This window comes from Sapajus apella, unplaced genomic scaffold (assembly GCF_009761245.1).
Source record: "Sapajus apella isolate SASKATOON/1434 unplaced genomic scaffold, GSC_monkey_1.0 scaffold16, whole genome shotgun sequence".
NCBI lineage: Eukaryota > Metazoa > Chordata > Mammalia > Primates > Cebidae > Sapajus > Sapajus apella.
In genome coordinates, this window is record NW_022436956.1 from 13,760,628 (window position 1) to 13,778,948 (window position 18,321).

General features: G+C 45.9%; 1 protein-coding gene across 1 annotated transcript in view; it reads right to left on the reverse strand.

The window, feature by feature from the left end:
- The window catches only part of SORL1 (sortilin related receptor 1), a 173,687-nt gene extending 160,877 nt beyond the window's left edge, over nucleotides 1–12,810 (reverse strand). Inside the window, exon 1 of the mRNA XM_032285161.1 lies at nucleotides 12,359–12,810. Within this exon, the coding sequence (XP_032141052.1) occupies nucleotides 12,359–12,643 (285 nt within the window). The 5' untranslated portion in view covers nucleotides 12,644–12,810. The remainder of the gene's footprint in view (nucleotides 1–12,358) is intronic.
- Between the last annotated feature and the right edge of the window lie 5,511 nt (nucleotides 12,811–18,321).

Genomic DNA, 18,321 nt, shown 5'->3' on the forward strand with positions numbered 1-18,321 from the left:
GTCCTGAATAGGTAAATCCACAGGGACAGAAAGCGGATTAGTGGTTACCAGAGACTGGTAGATTGGAAAGAAGGGAATCACTGCTTAATGGGTAAGGGGGTTTTATTTCAGAGTGATCGAAATGTTTTGGAAATCATGGTGGCACAACATTGTGATTATATTAAACCCACTGAACTATTTACTTTAAAACGGCTAATTTTATGTAATATGAAATACACCTAAATTTTTTAAAGGCCTCTAGGACCTATAAACAACATTATACTCCTCAAGTGCTAATCAAGAACCTAGGAGCTTCCACTCTTAAGAAGTGCTCCTTTTATCTCATCTCGAGCCCTCATCATGCTACCAAAATACGCAGCTAGAATGAGTCATAGAGGAGGCCGGCTGGGGACTGCGTCTCTGGCCAAACCAATCCTTCAAAGCACTGTCAGTGGCATCTGCAGAGCCACAGCATCCGCACGGGCCTCCCTGCCCCAGCTGGAGAAATGGCTGCAGGCCCAAGACTAGCATCCACCGCCAGCTCACAACAGTGGACGCCACCCACACCTTGACTTGCCTCGGCATCTCTATCAAACAGGTCCATATCACCCCACACACGTTTCTCTCTCAGTCCCCCTGCATGCCCTGGCAGCCCAGAGAGGTAAAATGATGTGCCTCCTATTATTCAGAGTAAGGGGAAGAACCTGCTACCACCCAGTCCTCAAGTTCTGGGTTGTTCTAAATAGAGGGGAGGAAGTCAATGGCTTGGATGAAGGTACTGATTACTCATGTATTTACCTACCGATAAAGTAGGCACTAAGGCCTGCTAGGTACCAGGCACCCTGATAGGCTCTTTAATCATTTCTTACCTATTAGCGCACACAGAACACTTCTGGGAGAAATTAGGATTTCAAGTCTGAGCCAATGATGAGAAGTTTCCAATAAAGCCACCAACATCTGCATCGTTGTTGAGGCTTATGCGGGAGGTGGGGACCTTGAGTAGAATACATCACAGGTACCCTCTCCACATCACCTCTTTCAAATTGGTCAAACCCAAAGATCAGGATGTCCTAGAATCCCACAGCGTGCAGTCCTCACAACTCCTACACAGCTTCCCTCCAGAAAATGGTACAAGGAGGACAAATAAGGCAGTCTGATTCATTTCTCTGCTTCACTAGCCGTGAAATACAAAGAAACATTTTTAAAATTCTACCATATAGCATAAAACAAATATCCTGTCCTTCAACTGTGAGGACAGAAGGAGCCAGTAACTCCCCAGATCTTTATGATGGAACTGAGGAAACTGAAGACAGCCTCCTGAGGCCCAAGGAGAACGAGGTTTTCCCAAACGATCCCTTTGCATGGCCTAAATGTTAGGTATGCAAATTGCCTCTTGCTGTCCCCTTTCAAGACTGTGTTCTCACTATATTTAGCAAGCTTATTATCCTCCCTGGACTCCTCACCTCAGAAGGAGAACTAAAATCTAGTTTACGAGCACTCCCCAAAGAGAGGCCCAGTTCATCGAATCTCAGCTTACTCACTTGACTTTTGAGTTTGCTCAAAATGCCTCACCCACAGAACTGAACTACTTTGCCAATGAATTCAGGCTGCCCGTTTTACAGATGAGGAAACAAGGAGAGAATGACCTTGGACTAGAACTTAGCATTCACTACCATCTCCTTCACTGGAGCCATGACCACTCTATAGAGAAAAACATATATATGCTCTTTTCTTTCTCTTTGCTAAAAGGATGATAATCATAATCTCACTGCCTTATAACATCAGTTTTAGAGAAGCTTATTTTCGTTTCTGATTGATCCTTGGCAGGGAGAACCTATCACTGTTTACCTCTGTGTTCCAGTCTGTCCTGGTCAACCCACTTTGTCATTAAGTGAATGTTCTGTGCTGTTCTGGGAGGGGATCCCTACAAAAAGAAACTGTGAAAAAGTCTTTCTCATGAACATAATATCACCCCTTAATTTACCAGTTGGTAAGAAAAAGAGGAAAACATCAAAGCCAGAAGGAACCTCAGAGAACGTCTAAACCAAATGCTACATTTTGCAAATGAGATGAAGCTCAGAGACAGACTTTAAGGCAATGTGGTGGTCCTCACTGCCTTCAAACGCAGGGCCCCAGTGCAGGGAACACAGTCAGAGTGAGCACAGCAAGCACCCCTGCAAGACAGCGCACCCTAGACCAGGACTTGCCTTACGTGAGGATTTCCCTGAGCCCAAAGCCATTTCTCACAGCACTTCAGGATGGTTCCAGACCACGAACATTCCCTCTGCAGCTTCACCATAAATAGCCTCTCACCTTGTTCAGCCAATAAGTATTTATCAAGCGCTTACTATATACCAGATGCTATACTATGTATTAGGAAAATGACACTCACATCTGTAATCCCAGCACTTTGGGAGGCCAAGGCAGGCGGGTCCTTCGAGCCCCGGAGTTCAAGACCAGCCTAGGCAACACAGCAAAACCCCATCTCTACAAAAAATACAAAAATTAGATGGGCATGGTGGCACATGCCTGTAGTCCCAGCTACTAGGGAGTCTAAGGTGGGAGGATCACTTGTGCCCAAGAGGTCAAGGCTGCAGGGAGCTATGATTGGGCCACTACACTCCAGCCTGGGCGACAGAGCAAGACCCTGTCTCAAAAAATAGAAAAGAAAGAAAATAACATGCTTCTAGGTCCTACCACATAAGCTCTAAATACAGTAGGGAAAGCATGCATTAAACAACTAATTCCAAGAAATGATGATTGAATTACTGTTGCTACACAGTAATTCAGGGGCTCCCTGAATTATTAACCTAACCTCATGTTGGGGAGAGAGTGAGTCTTCACTGAAGACCTGACCTACATGTTGACACCATAAGGATGAAGAGAGAGGAGTTAGGGAAAGGGGATGGAGAGGTGAGGCAGAGAACAGAGATTCAGACCTAAGGGAGGATAGAACAAAAGCCAGGAATGAGAAGGGCTTTGGGATTTGCTGTGTTTGAAAAGTTACAAGATCAGTGTGGCCAGGAGAAAGTGGAATTATACGAGATATCTAGCTTTTAAAGGTGGAGGAAAAAAAAAATTGCAAACAAAGCTGTGGATCCCTGCCTGATTCCAAAGATTTCACAAGATTACTTAGGAAAGACAAATGTGACTGCACAAATCTGAAACAAGTTAGCAGGTTGGTTTAAGTCTTGTTCTCTCCCATTTACCATCTGTCTAACTATGGATAAGTCACTTCACCTTTTCAAGCTTCAAGATACTCATCTCTGAAATGAGATAAATAATCATTCCTATTTTCCCCATTTTTCAAGATTTTCGTAAGCCTCAAATGAAATGCAACCCATGGATGTCATTTCATAAACTTCAACGTACTAAAACATCATTTCTTTTCATTACCAAATGGCTCTCAACCAAAATAAGCCATGCTTCACAAAACGGCTCCACATTAACATTAGTGTAAGGCCTGAGAGCAAGCGATGACATATATAAAATGACAAAACACTGCATGCCTGAGTCAAGCTGGGAGCTCATGCCCAAGTGAAACTCACAGGCAGTTTTCTTGATTCCTAGCAGAACTCAGAGACCTGGGGAAACCCCAGGAAACCCAACCTCCAGGTCCCGAGGCTCCAGCCCAGAGGTGACACTGTTTTCTAGCAGTTCCCTAACCCCAAGAAGAAAGCATTTAAACATTACATTCCAGAACCGAAGGTCTCTAGACCCTACCAGTGGCTTCTTTACCACCCTGTGAGAGAAGCTATAAACAAGACTAATGGAGAAGGGGGCAGTGCATTAAACCCAAAAGCTCGGCCAGTTTCTCAGTAATAGGAGATGCCCTCTGGGCTACCAGGAGGTGAGGCCACAGGCGGATGCCCCACAGGCTCTGGTCTGCTAGCTAAAGTCCCCCAGCTCTGTTTGGATAGCTCTTTCACCTTTAGCCAGCATTCCACATCCACTCCTTCATTTTTCTCCTCTAGAGATTCAAGGCCTTGTTTCTGCAGTAACCACTCCCCCCGCCCCTCACCACCACCACCAACAGCACACCTTGCCAAATTCAGCAAACCACGTGCACAGTTAACTGGAAGATTTTTTTTTTTTTTAACCACTCAGGGAGAGAATTTCAGGGAAGTAAATATACAAAGATGAGGTAAGTCATAGGTACAGAGTCTCAGATTACTCAATTGAGCACAGGTTTAAAACATGCAAGCCCTTCCAAACACTCCCAGTTCACAGGCCACTCATCCCACTCTGCTCCGTTCCCACTCCCTGCCATCTCAGGCTCCTTGGCTGAGATCCTTGGGCAGACCAGCACTGGACTTTCTTCCCAGGTCTCTGGGGCAGAGACACATGGAACTGTCTCATCTGTGTCTCCCGGGCTAATAGACAAATGGGGTCCTTAACTATCTGGGACCCTAACCCTACAGCTTGATATCTCACAGGCACCTATTAAAGTCTTCCCAGCCACAGTCCCCAAGCTAGCCTTTCTCCCCAGGTGACTCCTAACCCAGGGACCCCCAGGCTCAACCAGATCATACCAGCTTTTCCAATGCCTCTGGGCACAGAGACTTCCTAAGAGTTAAACATTTCATCATAATGCTACACCTCAGCTCACCAGCCCACCAAAGTCAGAAGGAACTCATCTCAGTATCCCTAAAATATTAAAATCCCAAGGCCGGGCGCGGTGGCTCAAGCCTGTAATCCCAGCACTTTGGGAGGCCGAGGCGGGTGGATCACGAGGTCAAGAGATCGAGGCCATCCTGGTCAACATGGTGAAACCCCGTCTCTACTAAAAATACAAAACATTAGCTGGGCATGGTGGCGCTTGCCTGTAATCCCAGCTACTCAGGAGGTTGAGGCAGGAGAATTGCCTGAACCCAGGAGGCGGAGGTTGTGGTGAGCCGAGATCGCGCCATTGCACTCCAGCCTGGGTAACAAGAGCGAAACTCCGTCTCAAAAAAAAAAAAAAAAAAATTAAAATCCCAACTGCAGGACCACCCATTTATTCACCCCTACATTTGTTTCACATAAAATTCACCATAGTCATCTTTCCCTACGGTTTCTACTCAACAAACTAGTCTCTCTTCTAAATAATAGAGGTCACATCAGTTACCTTTTTCATTTAAAAACCTCCCAAAAAAGGTGGGAGATTATAAGCAACATATTGCCTTACACCGCACAAAACGCAGTTGATAGAGGTACATCTTTTTATTGCCCTTGTCAGCCACTCAGATTTGGGATATAATCACATCAGCCTGCCTTTCTGAGAATGCGTAGCTGTGTTTTGAATCTAATTCAGAGGACTGGAGATAAATCATTGTGAAGGGTCCTGATTTTCCAAGCTAAGTGCCTGCAGCAGCAGCAACAGCAATGGCATGCTAAGTTAAAAGGTCAGCCAGGAAGAGGGGGAGGTTTATATGCAAAGATGAAGACCACACGCCTGTATTGTTTGTCTTCATGCCAATTTGGAGGGTTGAAGGGAAGAAAGACAGACCCAGCTACATCAAGGTAAGTCAACAAGAGCACAGGAAGCAAAGGGCAGGGTGGGGAGATGGCCCCACTGTTAAGGCACTGTTTACATCTTTCATTGCTAAACAGAATGTGCAGGGTCTACACTCCACCTTAGCAAAGCCCGACACAAGTGTAGTGTTTACGCAAGGCCAGACGAGAAGTAAAGCCACAGAGGTTTGGTTCGCCCTGTGAATAGCCAGCCTTCATTGTCTAAGTGACTAATGGAAGGAGGCAACTGTGCAGAGGCATGCCCTAGAAACAACCACTGGATTCACATGGCCCTCTACAGTCCCCTGGTGAGTGCCTACCTAGGAAATAAGGGCCACTGTTTCCTGACACTCAACTTGGCAGTCAGCAGCCACCAACACCTAGGGTCTAGACCCGAGCCCTCCACTCTTGCTTTTATTCCCCATTTGCCATTCACACACGAGCAGGTCTCTGGAGGAACTTCTCTCTTGGGTGAAGCAGAGGTTGCCTACAGTGGGAAGAAGAGGCATCATCAAAGCTTGTGCTGTCTGTACGGTAGCCAAGAGCCACATGTGGCTATTTCAACTTTAAGTTCGTTAAAATTAAATGAAAGACGCTTCAAACCTTCAGTCACACTTGCCACATTTCACCTGCTCAATGGCCAGATCTGGCCAGTGGACATGGTAAACAGCACAGATAGAGAACATCATCATCACAGAAAGATCTATTCAACATGTCACATTTGGAGGGTCCAGGATATGGCCAGGAAGACAGGAACTTCCAGCTTTTGGCTAGTAGCAGTGCTACAGGCATGGACGTTACCCTTATAATAAACAATTACCCAGTGGATAACAGAACTTTGTAATTATTTTTTAACACACTATTGTACTTGTGATTGTTATGCAGTCCTATCCTTATGGAACCCACTATAAAATGCACAAAGCATTGGTCATGCTACAGTTAAAAAAAACTGAGCATCTCACAATAACAAAGGAGGAAGCCCAAATCTTGATCTTGCTCAGCAGCCCACCCTGCCTTTTCTGGTTTTTAGCTTCATCAGCCACTTCAGTGCTTGAAGGCCGCCCATGCCACTTCTTCGAAGGCCCAGGGTTCACAGGTCGATAAACCAATAAATTAGGTCGAAATTAACTGTGGCTCATTTTAAATTGAGGGAAATTGATTTTTGCATGTACGTGGCCAGACTGACTATACCATCTGCCAATGGAGTCTGGCATACCCAGAAAATGCATAGGAAGGTCCCACACACATCAACAAAGAGAATGCCTCACCCCCACAGCCCAGACCGCTTCTGGAGAAATACTAATCCCTATATATTCAAACTAAAAATGCAGTGAGCTCTCTTTTACTTTCCATCTGATTTATTTAAATCCAAATAAATGGAGAAAAGGTCAATTTAATACCCCCTGGTTTTAATACATTTTTGTGCATTTAATACATTTTTATCAACTCCCAATTATCTGCCTCTGAATTATTGTCAAAAATTCTAAACTCCAAACTGTCTTTCCCTGAACACATTTACACCAGCCATTTCTCTTATCACTAGATCAAAGAATGCAAACCCATTTTAATATTCACCTAAGCAAAACTTAATTAGGAAGATAAACGAATGCTTTTTAAAAAAAGACTAACTAAATACATAGTAAAAGCAAATAGACTATTTTCTGGATTATCTGCTCTCCAGGTTATTTTAAGACTGCCCCTGTGTCCCTCCATTACAGTGGGTGGAACAAAGCTGGCTCCATCTATCTCTGCCCTGGGATTCAACAATGACACTACAAATATGGCTGTCACCTCTAAGGAGGAACAGACCAAAATCCGACAATGAAATGTTCCTACAACATCCACCTTTTGCTTTGGGATGTTCCTTGCTATAAGGATCTGCTTTGTGGATCTCAAGTCTCAAAGCAATTTATTAAGCATACCATTTACTTCATTTCACAGAAGATAGTGAAAACATTCTCGGAAAGAACACAAATTAAAATCAAGATCCATGATGACTGTATTCTGATGCTCTTACAAGCATGGACTCCACATCTCAAGGGAACTGTGCTCCAGCATCTCTCCTAGTTAATGAGAGGGATACATAAGGCTGCTCTCCTGCTCTGCGAGAACCCTTGAAGTGAAAGGAGAATGAGGTTTTTCTCACCTGGCCTGGACAAAAAGTAATCATCTATTTTATATGATGACACTTCAGGTAATTTTCTAACGATTCACCATCATAATATCATAAATATAATTTAGAGCTAATCTCATTATTCAGGATACCAGGGGCTACCGATAACAGGAAGCCACTTATAATTCAAGTTTCAAATTTTATGTACATACATGTTGTACATGCATAGACTATTTCTGGAAGGATATACAAAAAAACTGATAACAATGGATGCCACCTGGGAAGTAGCTCTGGGCAAACGGGGGCATGAGAGGGAAGGAAATTTACTTGTCACTACATACTCTTTTATACAAATTTTGTTTTGTAAATGTGTATTACCTAATGTAATGGCTTTTTATTTCATTCCTTGACATTCCACCTCCTTACCCATCTCTCCAGCCCCTTTCCTCCATTCCTTCCACCTCTCAAAGCCTCCACCTTCAGTGCCTCTAACCATGCAAGCTATTTATGAACTAAACAGCAGCCAGAGACTGGGGCACTGAACTCCCTAAGAGTGGAACCAGGCAGAGTTTTTCAAGGTCACATCCCTTGTTGAGCCAACCCAAGGCCCCAAGCAACTCTTCAGCTACATAGAAGCCAATCTGAAATGGCACATTCTTTGCCTTCTTATCTTATTCTGGAAGCATACAGGTCAAACATCCCAACTTCAGAATCAACCAGCCAATTCTTTCCCAAGCAAGTGTATCATGCAAGAATCTACTCAAAAAAGATCTACAGCTAAATGGTATTCTAACCCGAAAGGAGGCCCTTTGTCCCAGGGCCCTATACTGTAATAGACACTTTATTTTCAGTCTCAAATCAGGACACTGAATACTCCCTGGCCTCTAAAATGTAGGAATTATGAAGAGAGAGCTTGTTGGAAGGAAAATAAACCTGTAAATCCTGTTAGGCTTTGTGCTTCATTCCAAAGCATTTTTCCCCAAAACAGTACCATTAGCATAAGCCAGAATGGTAGCCCTAAAAGGGAGGATTCTATTAAATAGAATCCAAGTTCTTCATTCAAAATAACTCCCATATAGCACAGGAAAATCGGGGCTCCACTATCTATAGGTCATGCTGCTTGCATCCTCACTACTGAGTGAGGCAACTCATTTTCACTATCCATGTGTGGGTTCACTGCATTCCTCCTTATAAATACCTTTCATATAATGTGAATGTGCTTCCTACCCTCCAGGCCTCTCTTCTTCCAGGTGCACAGTCGTCCACAAATACTCATTAAGGGCCTCCCAAGTGCCAGGGAAACACAAGAGAGCTTGATCCATGCCCTCGAGGAGCAAATAGGAAGATGAGACAGTTGAGCAATTCTAACACAAGGCAGTAAGTGCTACATCCAAGCTCAGAAGAACTCTTCCCACCATAGCCTGAGAATACCCAGAGGTATTCCTTGGATGTTAAAGAACGGGATAAGAGCTTTCCAGGCAAGGACAAGAGTGGGGGAAGATCATTTCAGGCAGAGGAAAAAGTGGGCATGATGCTGCAGAGATGGAGCTTACATGAAATCAGGAGTATATTCAGTGTGGCATCAATTAGGGAATCCCTCTTCTTGGACTTGGCTTTTTTAAGAAGGGGTTCAACTTCCAAACTTTGAACATGGGCAGAAAAGTGCTGATATCTGCTAGCAAATTATTTTCACCACTACAACCACATTTAGGTATCATAAATGTGCCTTTAAGTAATCACGGCAGAAGCCAGTCTCCCCACCTTACAGAAACTAAGGAGAAAAATGGTCAAAATAACTAAGCCTCGTTTATGCAAGAGGTTAGCAAAGCAGAGGAAAAAGAACCGACATTGACTCCAGCATAGGGCTTCTCTCAGATGCAAGTGTTCCCCGGAGAAAGCCTTCCTTTCTCTTCTCCCTGAAGCTAGTGGCCTTAACCTCACGTCTAAGGCTTCTTCCTTCAGGCATCTTCTGCTTCCAGCCCTAATCTGTGCTGCCAGTGTCCTCTTAACCTCACTCAAAGGTCAGAGGGCAAGAAGCTGGACACTGTCTGAGCCCACCACCCCTTATCTCTCCATCTCCGATGCGCTGCATGTCACACAGCCTGTTAACACATCATTCTAGAATTGCGGCTGGTTTCTTGTGACCATGTTTCCTGGTTCCCTTCCTGGTACATTTACATGCCTGGATCTGCATCTGCTTGCTCTCCTCCTTGAATTGTAAATTTCCTGAAAGCGGGAATGGAATTTTATTCCCCACCCCATTCCACCTCCATCAAACCACACTCAAGTCAAGCAGTACTGTTGGAAAACATAACAATTCCTTAGGTTTAAACGTTGAATGGGAAAGCAGTGAGATACAAAGTGGAACTTGGCTTAAGGCTAAAAGTAGAAGGACCATATAATTTATTGTCACACCTTGACACTTTTGAGAGTGAAGGGGTGCCATTCATAACCAGCAGAGACAACTTAGAAACCAGGTCTGCCCCAGGGAAACACAGAGGCAATGGTCATCCTTGCTAGAAACAGCATTCCAAATAGATGTCAGTTACATAGATGTCAGTTACTCCAGAGTTCCAAGGGGACACCTTAAGCCCCTTCAGTCACCAACCTGTGCTTGCATTCTCAAAGGTTTGCACGAGATAGAACTTATGGCAGAAAGCCCAGTCAGGGGAAGTTCTTCCTTTTATCTGACTCAAATCCTTACGGATTCAAATAATCCCACTTCTTATTAACCTCAGATTAAGTGGGAACAATGGCATAGGAAGGCAGCCACAGAGAAGGAAAATCTCACCCTTGCATCCTCCTCATTAGGAATTCCTCATTATGAGTTTGACTGCTACTTCTCCGTCCTTCAGCTGAACCAAACTCAATCTGGCTGGCCCAGAAACTCAAAAGCCCAGGGTTTTGGAGTCACTCCCAATGAGAACAGAGTTATCTCTAACTTGCTCCACATTCCCCTGAAGCTTTTCACAAACCAAACCCATGGAAGAAATGGCACCTGTACACATAGTTTTGCAACCAGAAAGCTTTCCCTTCAACCTAAACTATAACTTCAGGGGACCTGAGCACTGGGAGGGATTGTCTCCCACCAGCCCCCAACTTCCAGTCCCCAGAGTGCTGATTCAAGAGCACAGCAGAGCTGGGCTGACTGGGGAGGTCCGAGGAACAAGTGGGCGGCTGCTCCTCCTTCTCTCACCCTCCCTCAGCCCCATGCTGGTGTCCCTGTTGAGAGCAAGAACCGTGCTGACTTCTTTTTGTTAATTAAAAACAAAAAAGTTTCATGTAGGGGTGGGGATGGGGGACAAGGATCTGGGGCCAAGAGGAAATGAGCATGAGCATGCAGGTTCCTGCAGCCCATGCTCACCAGCAGTTACATGGCCTGGGGCACACATTCTTGCCCAGGGACTAATAGTGGAGGGAAGTCCAATGCTCCCACCCAGTCACCACCATCTCCCCCTTTATACCAGATATATTTTATTTTAGAAAGGAGGTATTTAAGCAGCATTGCATAAAGACAGGGTGACTGCAATCAACCAAAGGTCACTGAGACAAAGCAGACAAAAACTACAGAGCAGGCAACATTCCCAGTATGGCCTTGGACTAGTCACTTGACCATTCCAAGCTTCAGTTTCTTCATCAACAAAATGACAAAATAGGGTGATATGTTTATAAGGTTCATCCTGAATCCAAGGGTTAAACATTTAACTCTATGTATTTCCTGAAGAAATAGCTAAAGTGAAATTAGTGAAGAAAGACAGAACTCAGGCTAATCTTTTATTAATAATTTCTACTTTAAAAGGAACAATTTGACTCCGGAAAACAAATGTATTTACCACCTCTGCGGGTCCTACTTTTTCTCCCCCACCGACCTTATACTTTTGCTGATGTCAACCTTAACTGCAGGACTGGGAGTCTCATAAGGCAATAACATCGTCAAATTAATTTTGCCAGTGCTGATACTAACCTACAAACTCCATCTGCAATTCTTCGCAGTAAGTCTGACCATAAAAGTGAAATTCACGTTACTTATGATCTAATAAACCAATTGCCTGGATAGAAATAAAACACTTACAGACTAATAATGGCCACCACATTTCCTGCAGTGATTTCAAATTCCCAAGAGCCATGAGGGGTATTCCTCTCCAAAATAAAGTTATCTTGAAGGGGATGGGAGAATCACTATCTTGAAGGGTGGGGAAGAAGGTATGGAGAGAATCTCACTCCCTTACCAAAAATTAAAAATTAAAAATTCAGCCCTTACACAGGCGCGCACACACATATACACACCCCTCTTGTCTGTACAGAGATAGTCAAGCTTTCAGGTTTGCCCACCTTTATTGTGCTAATAATGCTAAGTGTGGAAACCCCCTCCTCGTGCTGTTCGGTGTAAGTGTACCGCAACTGCAGGGTGCTCGCCTCCACTGCCAACTGATGATACACTAAAGAAAGCCCGTTTTTTATCCAGATGTAAAATGAAGCTGCACCCCTCCAATACCTGCCGGAAACTACATCGGTCTGCACACACCCTGGGGTAACACGCGCTGCATCCCGCGAGTTACCTGGAATACGTTTGCTAAATCGACAGGAAGAAGGAAAGAGCAATGCGATTCAAGTGCTGACGGTTGTACTCATGTGAAGGAAAAAAACAAACGCAAGCCGGGAAGTCCCCAGTGGTGCCTGCACCTAGGAGGCGACTGCAACGGATGGATGCGGGGGTGAGGAAGTGCAGGGAGAGGAAAAAACTGGAGGGAGGCGGGTTGCAAAACTGCTCACCTGTCCGTACACCTTGATGGGCTCGGGCTGCAGGGCAGCGCTCCGTCTCCTCCGGAGCGGCTTCTCGTCCGCGCTGCTCGCCCCCCTGGCATCCCCGCGCGCCCATAGCCGCAGCTCGCGCGGGCCGCCCTGCACCACGAGGAAGCCCCGGTCCTGGGGCAAGGGCGCGCGGCCGCCGTGCAGCCTCTGCGTCCAGACTTCGCTGAGAGCTCCGGGCGGCAGCAGCGCGACCAGGGTGAATAGGAAGGGGAGTCGCGACTCCCTCCTGCTGCTCCGTGTCGCCATGTTCGGGCGAACGCTACTGCAGGTGGCGCCGCCGCCAGGAGAGAATGTGCAGCGCGAGGCTGCGAGAGCCGCTGGGCCGGGGCCGCGCGCGCCGCTCCCGGGGCTCCAGACCGCCAGCGCCGCTCCGGGCCACCCCGCTGCGCCCGCCGCCGCTGCCGCCAGGTCCCGCTCGGTTCGGCGCGGCGCCGTCACGTGTGAGGCTCGCAGCGCGTCCCCTTCGCGCACTTTCTCCGCTTGGCAGCCTCCGCGGCGACTCCGGCCCCTCCCTGACGCGGGGATGGGGAAGTTAAGGCAGCGAGCGCCGGCGAGGGTGCGTCCCCTTCCCCGGCGGGCACACCTCCTTGTTCTCCCTGCAGGAATAAAGAGTTGCGTGAGTCTCGCTGGTTTTCTCTGCAGTTAGTTGCCTCCTATACAGGGTCGTGTCGAGGTCGTCCTAAGCCGTGGCCACGCTCCTGACTGAACAGCCCCCAGTCCCGCCACACGACCACCTTCCCCCCAGGGCCCCGGCTTCATCCCCACATCCAGGGGAGAGCCCAGAGCCGCAGAATTAGCTCCGAGAACGCAGTCGACAAGTAAGAGTCCTGATGAACCCGCTCCATTGGGAACAGTTTTTCAGCTACTCTGTGCACCAAAACGTATTTGCAGGGGCCACAGCAAAAACTACCCTCGATCGAGCTACGTGCCCCCGCGTAAAGCACAGCAAATGAACATCCTGCACAGAGGCAGTAAAAACAAGGGTACGTCTGACAAAGAACGCGCCACACCTGGACAATTATTATACAGCTATACAGGGTGTGCTTGCACGCTTGCATGAATACACGTGGGTGGTACAGGGCCCAGCGGCGGCTTGCTTATGACCCCTTCAAGATGACCAAGCATTGAGCCACCCTGCCTCAGCAGTAAAATAGGCACATTTATCAGTCCCTTCAACCCACAGCCAGGAGCTGGGCAAACACCCACAGAGAAGGGGGGACACACTTTAACCCTAAATTCAGCTTGAATAGCCAAGCTCTTTTAACCCTAAATTCAGCTTGAAAAGCCAAACTCTCTGAACCACAGGAGATAAAACTTCTGCCGTGGAACTGCTAAGGTACGGCCAAAGAAAATTTTTTTTTTTTTTTTTTTTTTGCAGGTTAGTGGGAGCAGCCAAAGTCTATGTACTAGTGCAACCCTTCCTATTTCATTTTATGTTTCACTGCCCTCTGGACTCAGATCCTGGTTTTTGATAAGAATAAAGACAGAGAGCAGGGCTGAAGGGGATGCCTTTTATAGTTGCATGTAAGCTGCTGTTTAGGGAAAGGAGGGATGAGCAGTTCAGTTTTCCAAAAATGTTCCTCATCGCCAACAAGCCATGGTAGCCTGATTCCTACTCCTACCCACTCTGGTGCTTTTCAGTGAGCTTAGCAAAGCCCCCTCCTCTACCCAGGACCACCACTGAAAACCTGCCAGAGGCAAGCCAACTTGCTTCACCTACCTGAAGCTAGCATTTAACCACCCTACCCCACCCCATGCCAGACTTGCTGGGGACCTCGGCCTCAGTCTCCCACCTCCTCCACACCCGATTTTCTCCCCAAGTCAGATGATGTCTTTCTATCCATCTTAACGTAATTACAGAACCATCCAGTTCTCCCCACCAAGCAAATCATGCATCCTCTATGTTAACTACTCTGCTTTGTTCTTTACACATTGTATACAGGTATCAAAATATCACACTGTGCCCAGTGTGATATTACTGGGGTGCCTTCAATCCTGCACCCCAACTTTGATGTCATTTCAGAGGGATAGAGGAAGTGGTAGCTTGTTTACAACCCAGAGCTGGTTTTGAAGCTGAGTGGCACGCCTCATTCATATTGTGCAATTCAGCTCTAACTCAGATATATAACATGTATATGTCTATATTTACTATATACATATATATGTCTATTAAAAATAATAATTCAGGCCGGGCGCGGTGGCTCACGCCTGTAATCCCAGCACTTTGGGAGGCCGAGGCAGGCGGATCACGAGGTCAAGAGATCGAGACCATCCTGGTCAACATGGTGAAACCCTGTCTCTACTAAAAATACAAAAAATTAGCTGGGCATGGTGGCGCGTGCCTGTAATCCCAGCTACTCAGGAGGCTGAGGCAGGAGAATTGCCTGAACCCAGGAGGCGGAGGTTGCGGTGAGCCGAGATCGCGCCATTGCACTCCAGCCTGGGTAACAAGAGCGAAACTCCGTCTCAAAAAAAAAATAATAATAATAATAATTCAAACAATCACGCATCCTCCTAAGTGTGGATTTGAAGATGGGGATCTGTCTGCCCACACAGATTGCCAGCTTTTCAGATGGCAATTTGCACAGAAGGATCAGTAGGGCAGGGCCAACTACTTGCTCATTTTGATTTTGATTTGCAACTTGGATGCTGGAGAACTAGCAAGAATATTCAAACATGGTTAATTTGCTCCTTGCAAGCCCTCCTATCTAATTATTATCTACATTCCAAACCATTCTCAGGTGGATAATCAGCAAACCCCAAGACTGTACCTGCTGCACAACTACAGGGCACAGTGGAAGACACATTGTATTTTGAGTCAGAAAGTTGACTTTCTAGCTATGAGGACTTGGCCAAACCTCCCCAGATCTTCAATTTTCTCATCTGTAAAATAGGGATCTTAATCCCTACAAATCTCACAGGACTGCTGAGAGTATCCGTTAAGTTAAGTGTATGAAATAGCTGTGCAAATTTGTATAAAGGCCTCCAGAGAGAAATCGTGCATGCAGGTGGCATTAGAGACAGATTCTAGTCCTGGCTTTGGAACCAACTTATTAATGTGATTTTTTTTTTGCCTTGATCATCTTGCCTCTCTGGACATTGATTTCTTCATAAGTGAAATGAAAAGACACCTTTCAGCCCTGACCACTCCCAAACCTTCAGGACCCCCACTGGGTCATGAGACAGGAGTAGCCACAGGCAAGTTCACCCAGGCCAGAAGTTAGAGCTGAATTGTGTAATATGAGTGAGGTGTTCCTCTCAGCTTCAAAACCAGCTCTGGATTGTAAACAAGCTACCACTTCCCTCTATTTCTCTGAAATAACATCAAAGTTGGGGTGCAGGATGGAAGGCAGTGCCCCATCCCCCTCTGTCCCAGCTTTCATGGACTTGTTCGTATGCTTCCCAACGTCATGACGAAAATCAACATCCCTAAAAATGTAATCATAGTCTCACAGCTGTGTATAAAACAGTCATGCCTATTGTCACACTTTAAACTGCCCTCCACTGTCTTTCTGCCCATCCTAGCCACTGGAGATGGAGGTAGAGGACAACCACACAGAGGTCACAGTGTCCCATATTTTTATCCAGATGGAGTCATGTTTAAAATAGCAGCAAGGACAGTCATGAAAAAGAAAAAATTCCCCAAAGCCTAACTTGACTTCTTTCAGTTCTTTCTCATCCTATGGCCTTGCCTCCCTGGCTGGCCAACTTCTATTCATCCTTCAGGTTTCAGAGTGGGCTCATTAGGCACCTAGCCTAGGTTATTGCCCTCGCTCTAAGGCTCTAGTCCCCTGTAGCCTTTGATACTTCCTCTCTGGTCACTTGCTTATCTCCATCTTCCTCTTTTTTTTTTTTTTTTTTTTTTTATAAGATGGGGTTTCACCATGACAGCCAGGTTGGTCTTGAACTCCTGACCTCAGGTGATCCACCCACCTCGGCCTCCTAAAGTGCTAGGATTACAGGCGTGAGCCACCGTGCCCAGCCCTCCATCTTCCTCTTAATCTACAAACAGCAGAATGGCAAAACCAGTCTATCTTATTCATGTCTATATGCTCAGTATACTCTTGGTACATGGTGGCACTCAATGATATTTATAGGATGCATGCATTTGAATGAAGGTACGAGGTGACACCCCCTTTGTCCTGGTGGCAATGCTTGGTTAAGGGGCCAATGCAGTTGAATCTCAGATCTTTTCTTATCACCATCTGCTTCCCACCTCATTTTTCTTCCCCCAGTGCAGGCCTCTTTGAGTCACATAACCAGACCAGAGTCATTAAAGCAGAAAAGCGACTTCCCTGCCCTTGGGATAGTAAACATTGTTCCCTCTTCCGTGTAACTTTGGCCAAATAACTACCATTTACCTCACCAGCTCCGGCAAAATAGAAAAACCCGCCTGCCCCAAAGAAATAACTCCTTTTCTTGCTGCTGCCAAAAACTACTTCGGTTAGGAAAACGTCCAAGATAATTGATGAGGTTTAAAATACAAATGCACCCAGAGCATAGAATAAGTAACTTATATTCTCACTCTTGATTAAATTAAATCCAAAGAGGAGGTTCTGGAAATAGCAGTAACTTATTTTGCATAGCAGTGATTTACATTTGCATAACATTATAACAGCATTATCTATCCCATTCCATCGCACAGCAACCCTTTGAAGTGGGCCAAATCGAGAATTATTGTCACCCTCATTTTACAGACCTTCAGCATTGAAAATTAGAAAGAAAGACCATTTGATTTGCCTAAAATTAAACAGGCTTTCTGACTTACTGTTAGTAAGGGATACATTCGAACCCAGGCTCCCTTTTTCTGCCACATCTGATACCTCCCTTAGGAAGAGAAGAGCTGGTATTTCAAGTCCTGGGTATGGTGGAACAGTGGAAACCAGGGCAGAAAGAAGGAAAGGGAGTGGCTCTAGGCCTCACCTCCTTCACAGCTCAGCCCTGCCTTAACCAGTGCTGTCTCCCTTCCCAGGTACCTAGCCTAGGTGAGATGCTGTATCTGTTTGGCTCTCTCCTCAGGCCCCGATTGGGACAAGTTAGCAGTAATGTTACTGTTAAAATTTCACCAGTCCAGTCCTGTTTTCTATAATTTTCTAGGAGATGAATTTAGTGAGGGATTTGGTTTCCAATTTTTTCAAAACCTGTGAGAGAGCAAGAGATTTAGCAGGTGCCCTCAGATGGGCACAGTGACTCATGCCCTTAATCCCAGCACTTCAGGAGGCCAAGGTGGGAGGATCGTTTGAACCCAGGAGTTTGAGACCAGCCTGGGCAATGTGTCAAAACCCCATCTCTACAAAAAATACAAAAACGAGCCAGGCATGGTAGCACATGCCTGTAGTCCCAGCTACTTAGAAGGCTGAGTGGGGAGGATCGCTTGAGCCCAGGTGGTCAAGGCTGCAGCGAGCTGAGATTGCACCACTGCACTCCAGCCTGGGTGACAGAGAGAGACCTTGTCTCAAAAAAAGTTTTGATTCTGCTGTTTACCTTTGTCTGGCCTTCTTCCCTGAGTAACCCAACTTCTTGAATTTCTATAACAAGAAAGATTTAGACCTTTCTCACAAAGTGTATGAAGTAGGAACCTAGAAGTCCCTTATTATTATGTAGACCCAAGGACAAACCTCCTGACCTAAGACAATGGCTTGCTGAGGGTCCCTGGGAAATTATCTCCTTCCCAGTGAATATAGAGGAGTAGGACTCCCCCTCCTGGGTTTGAAGTGAATGGGAGGAACTTAAGCTGAAGAGTCTTTGAAAATTCCTGTGTAATTACATATCAAGGCTTGTATCTTGTTCCCTTGAGGCCTTTGCAGTTAGGCACACATGAGCCCTGGGATGTGACCAATCAGCTTGGACACAACACAATTTAAATGTAATGCTTTATTTCGGCAGATGCCTCTGCACTCTTTTTTTTTTTTTTTTTTTTTTTT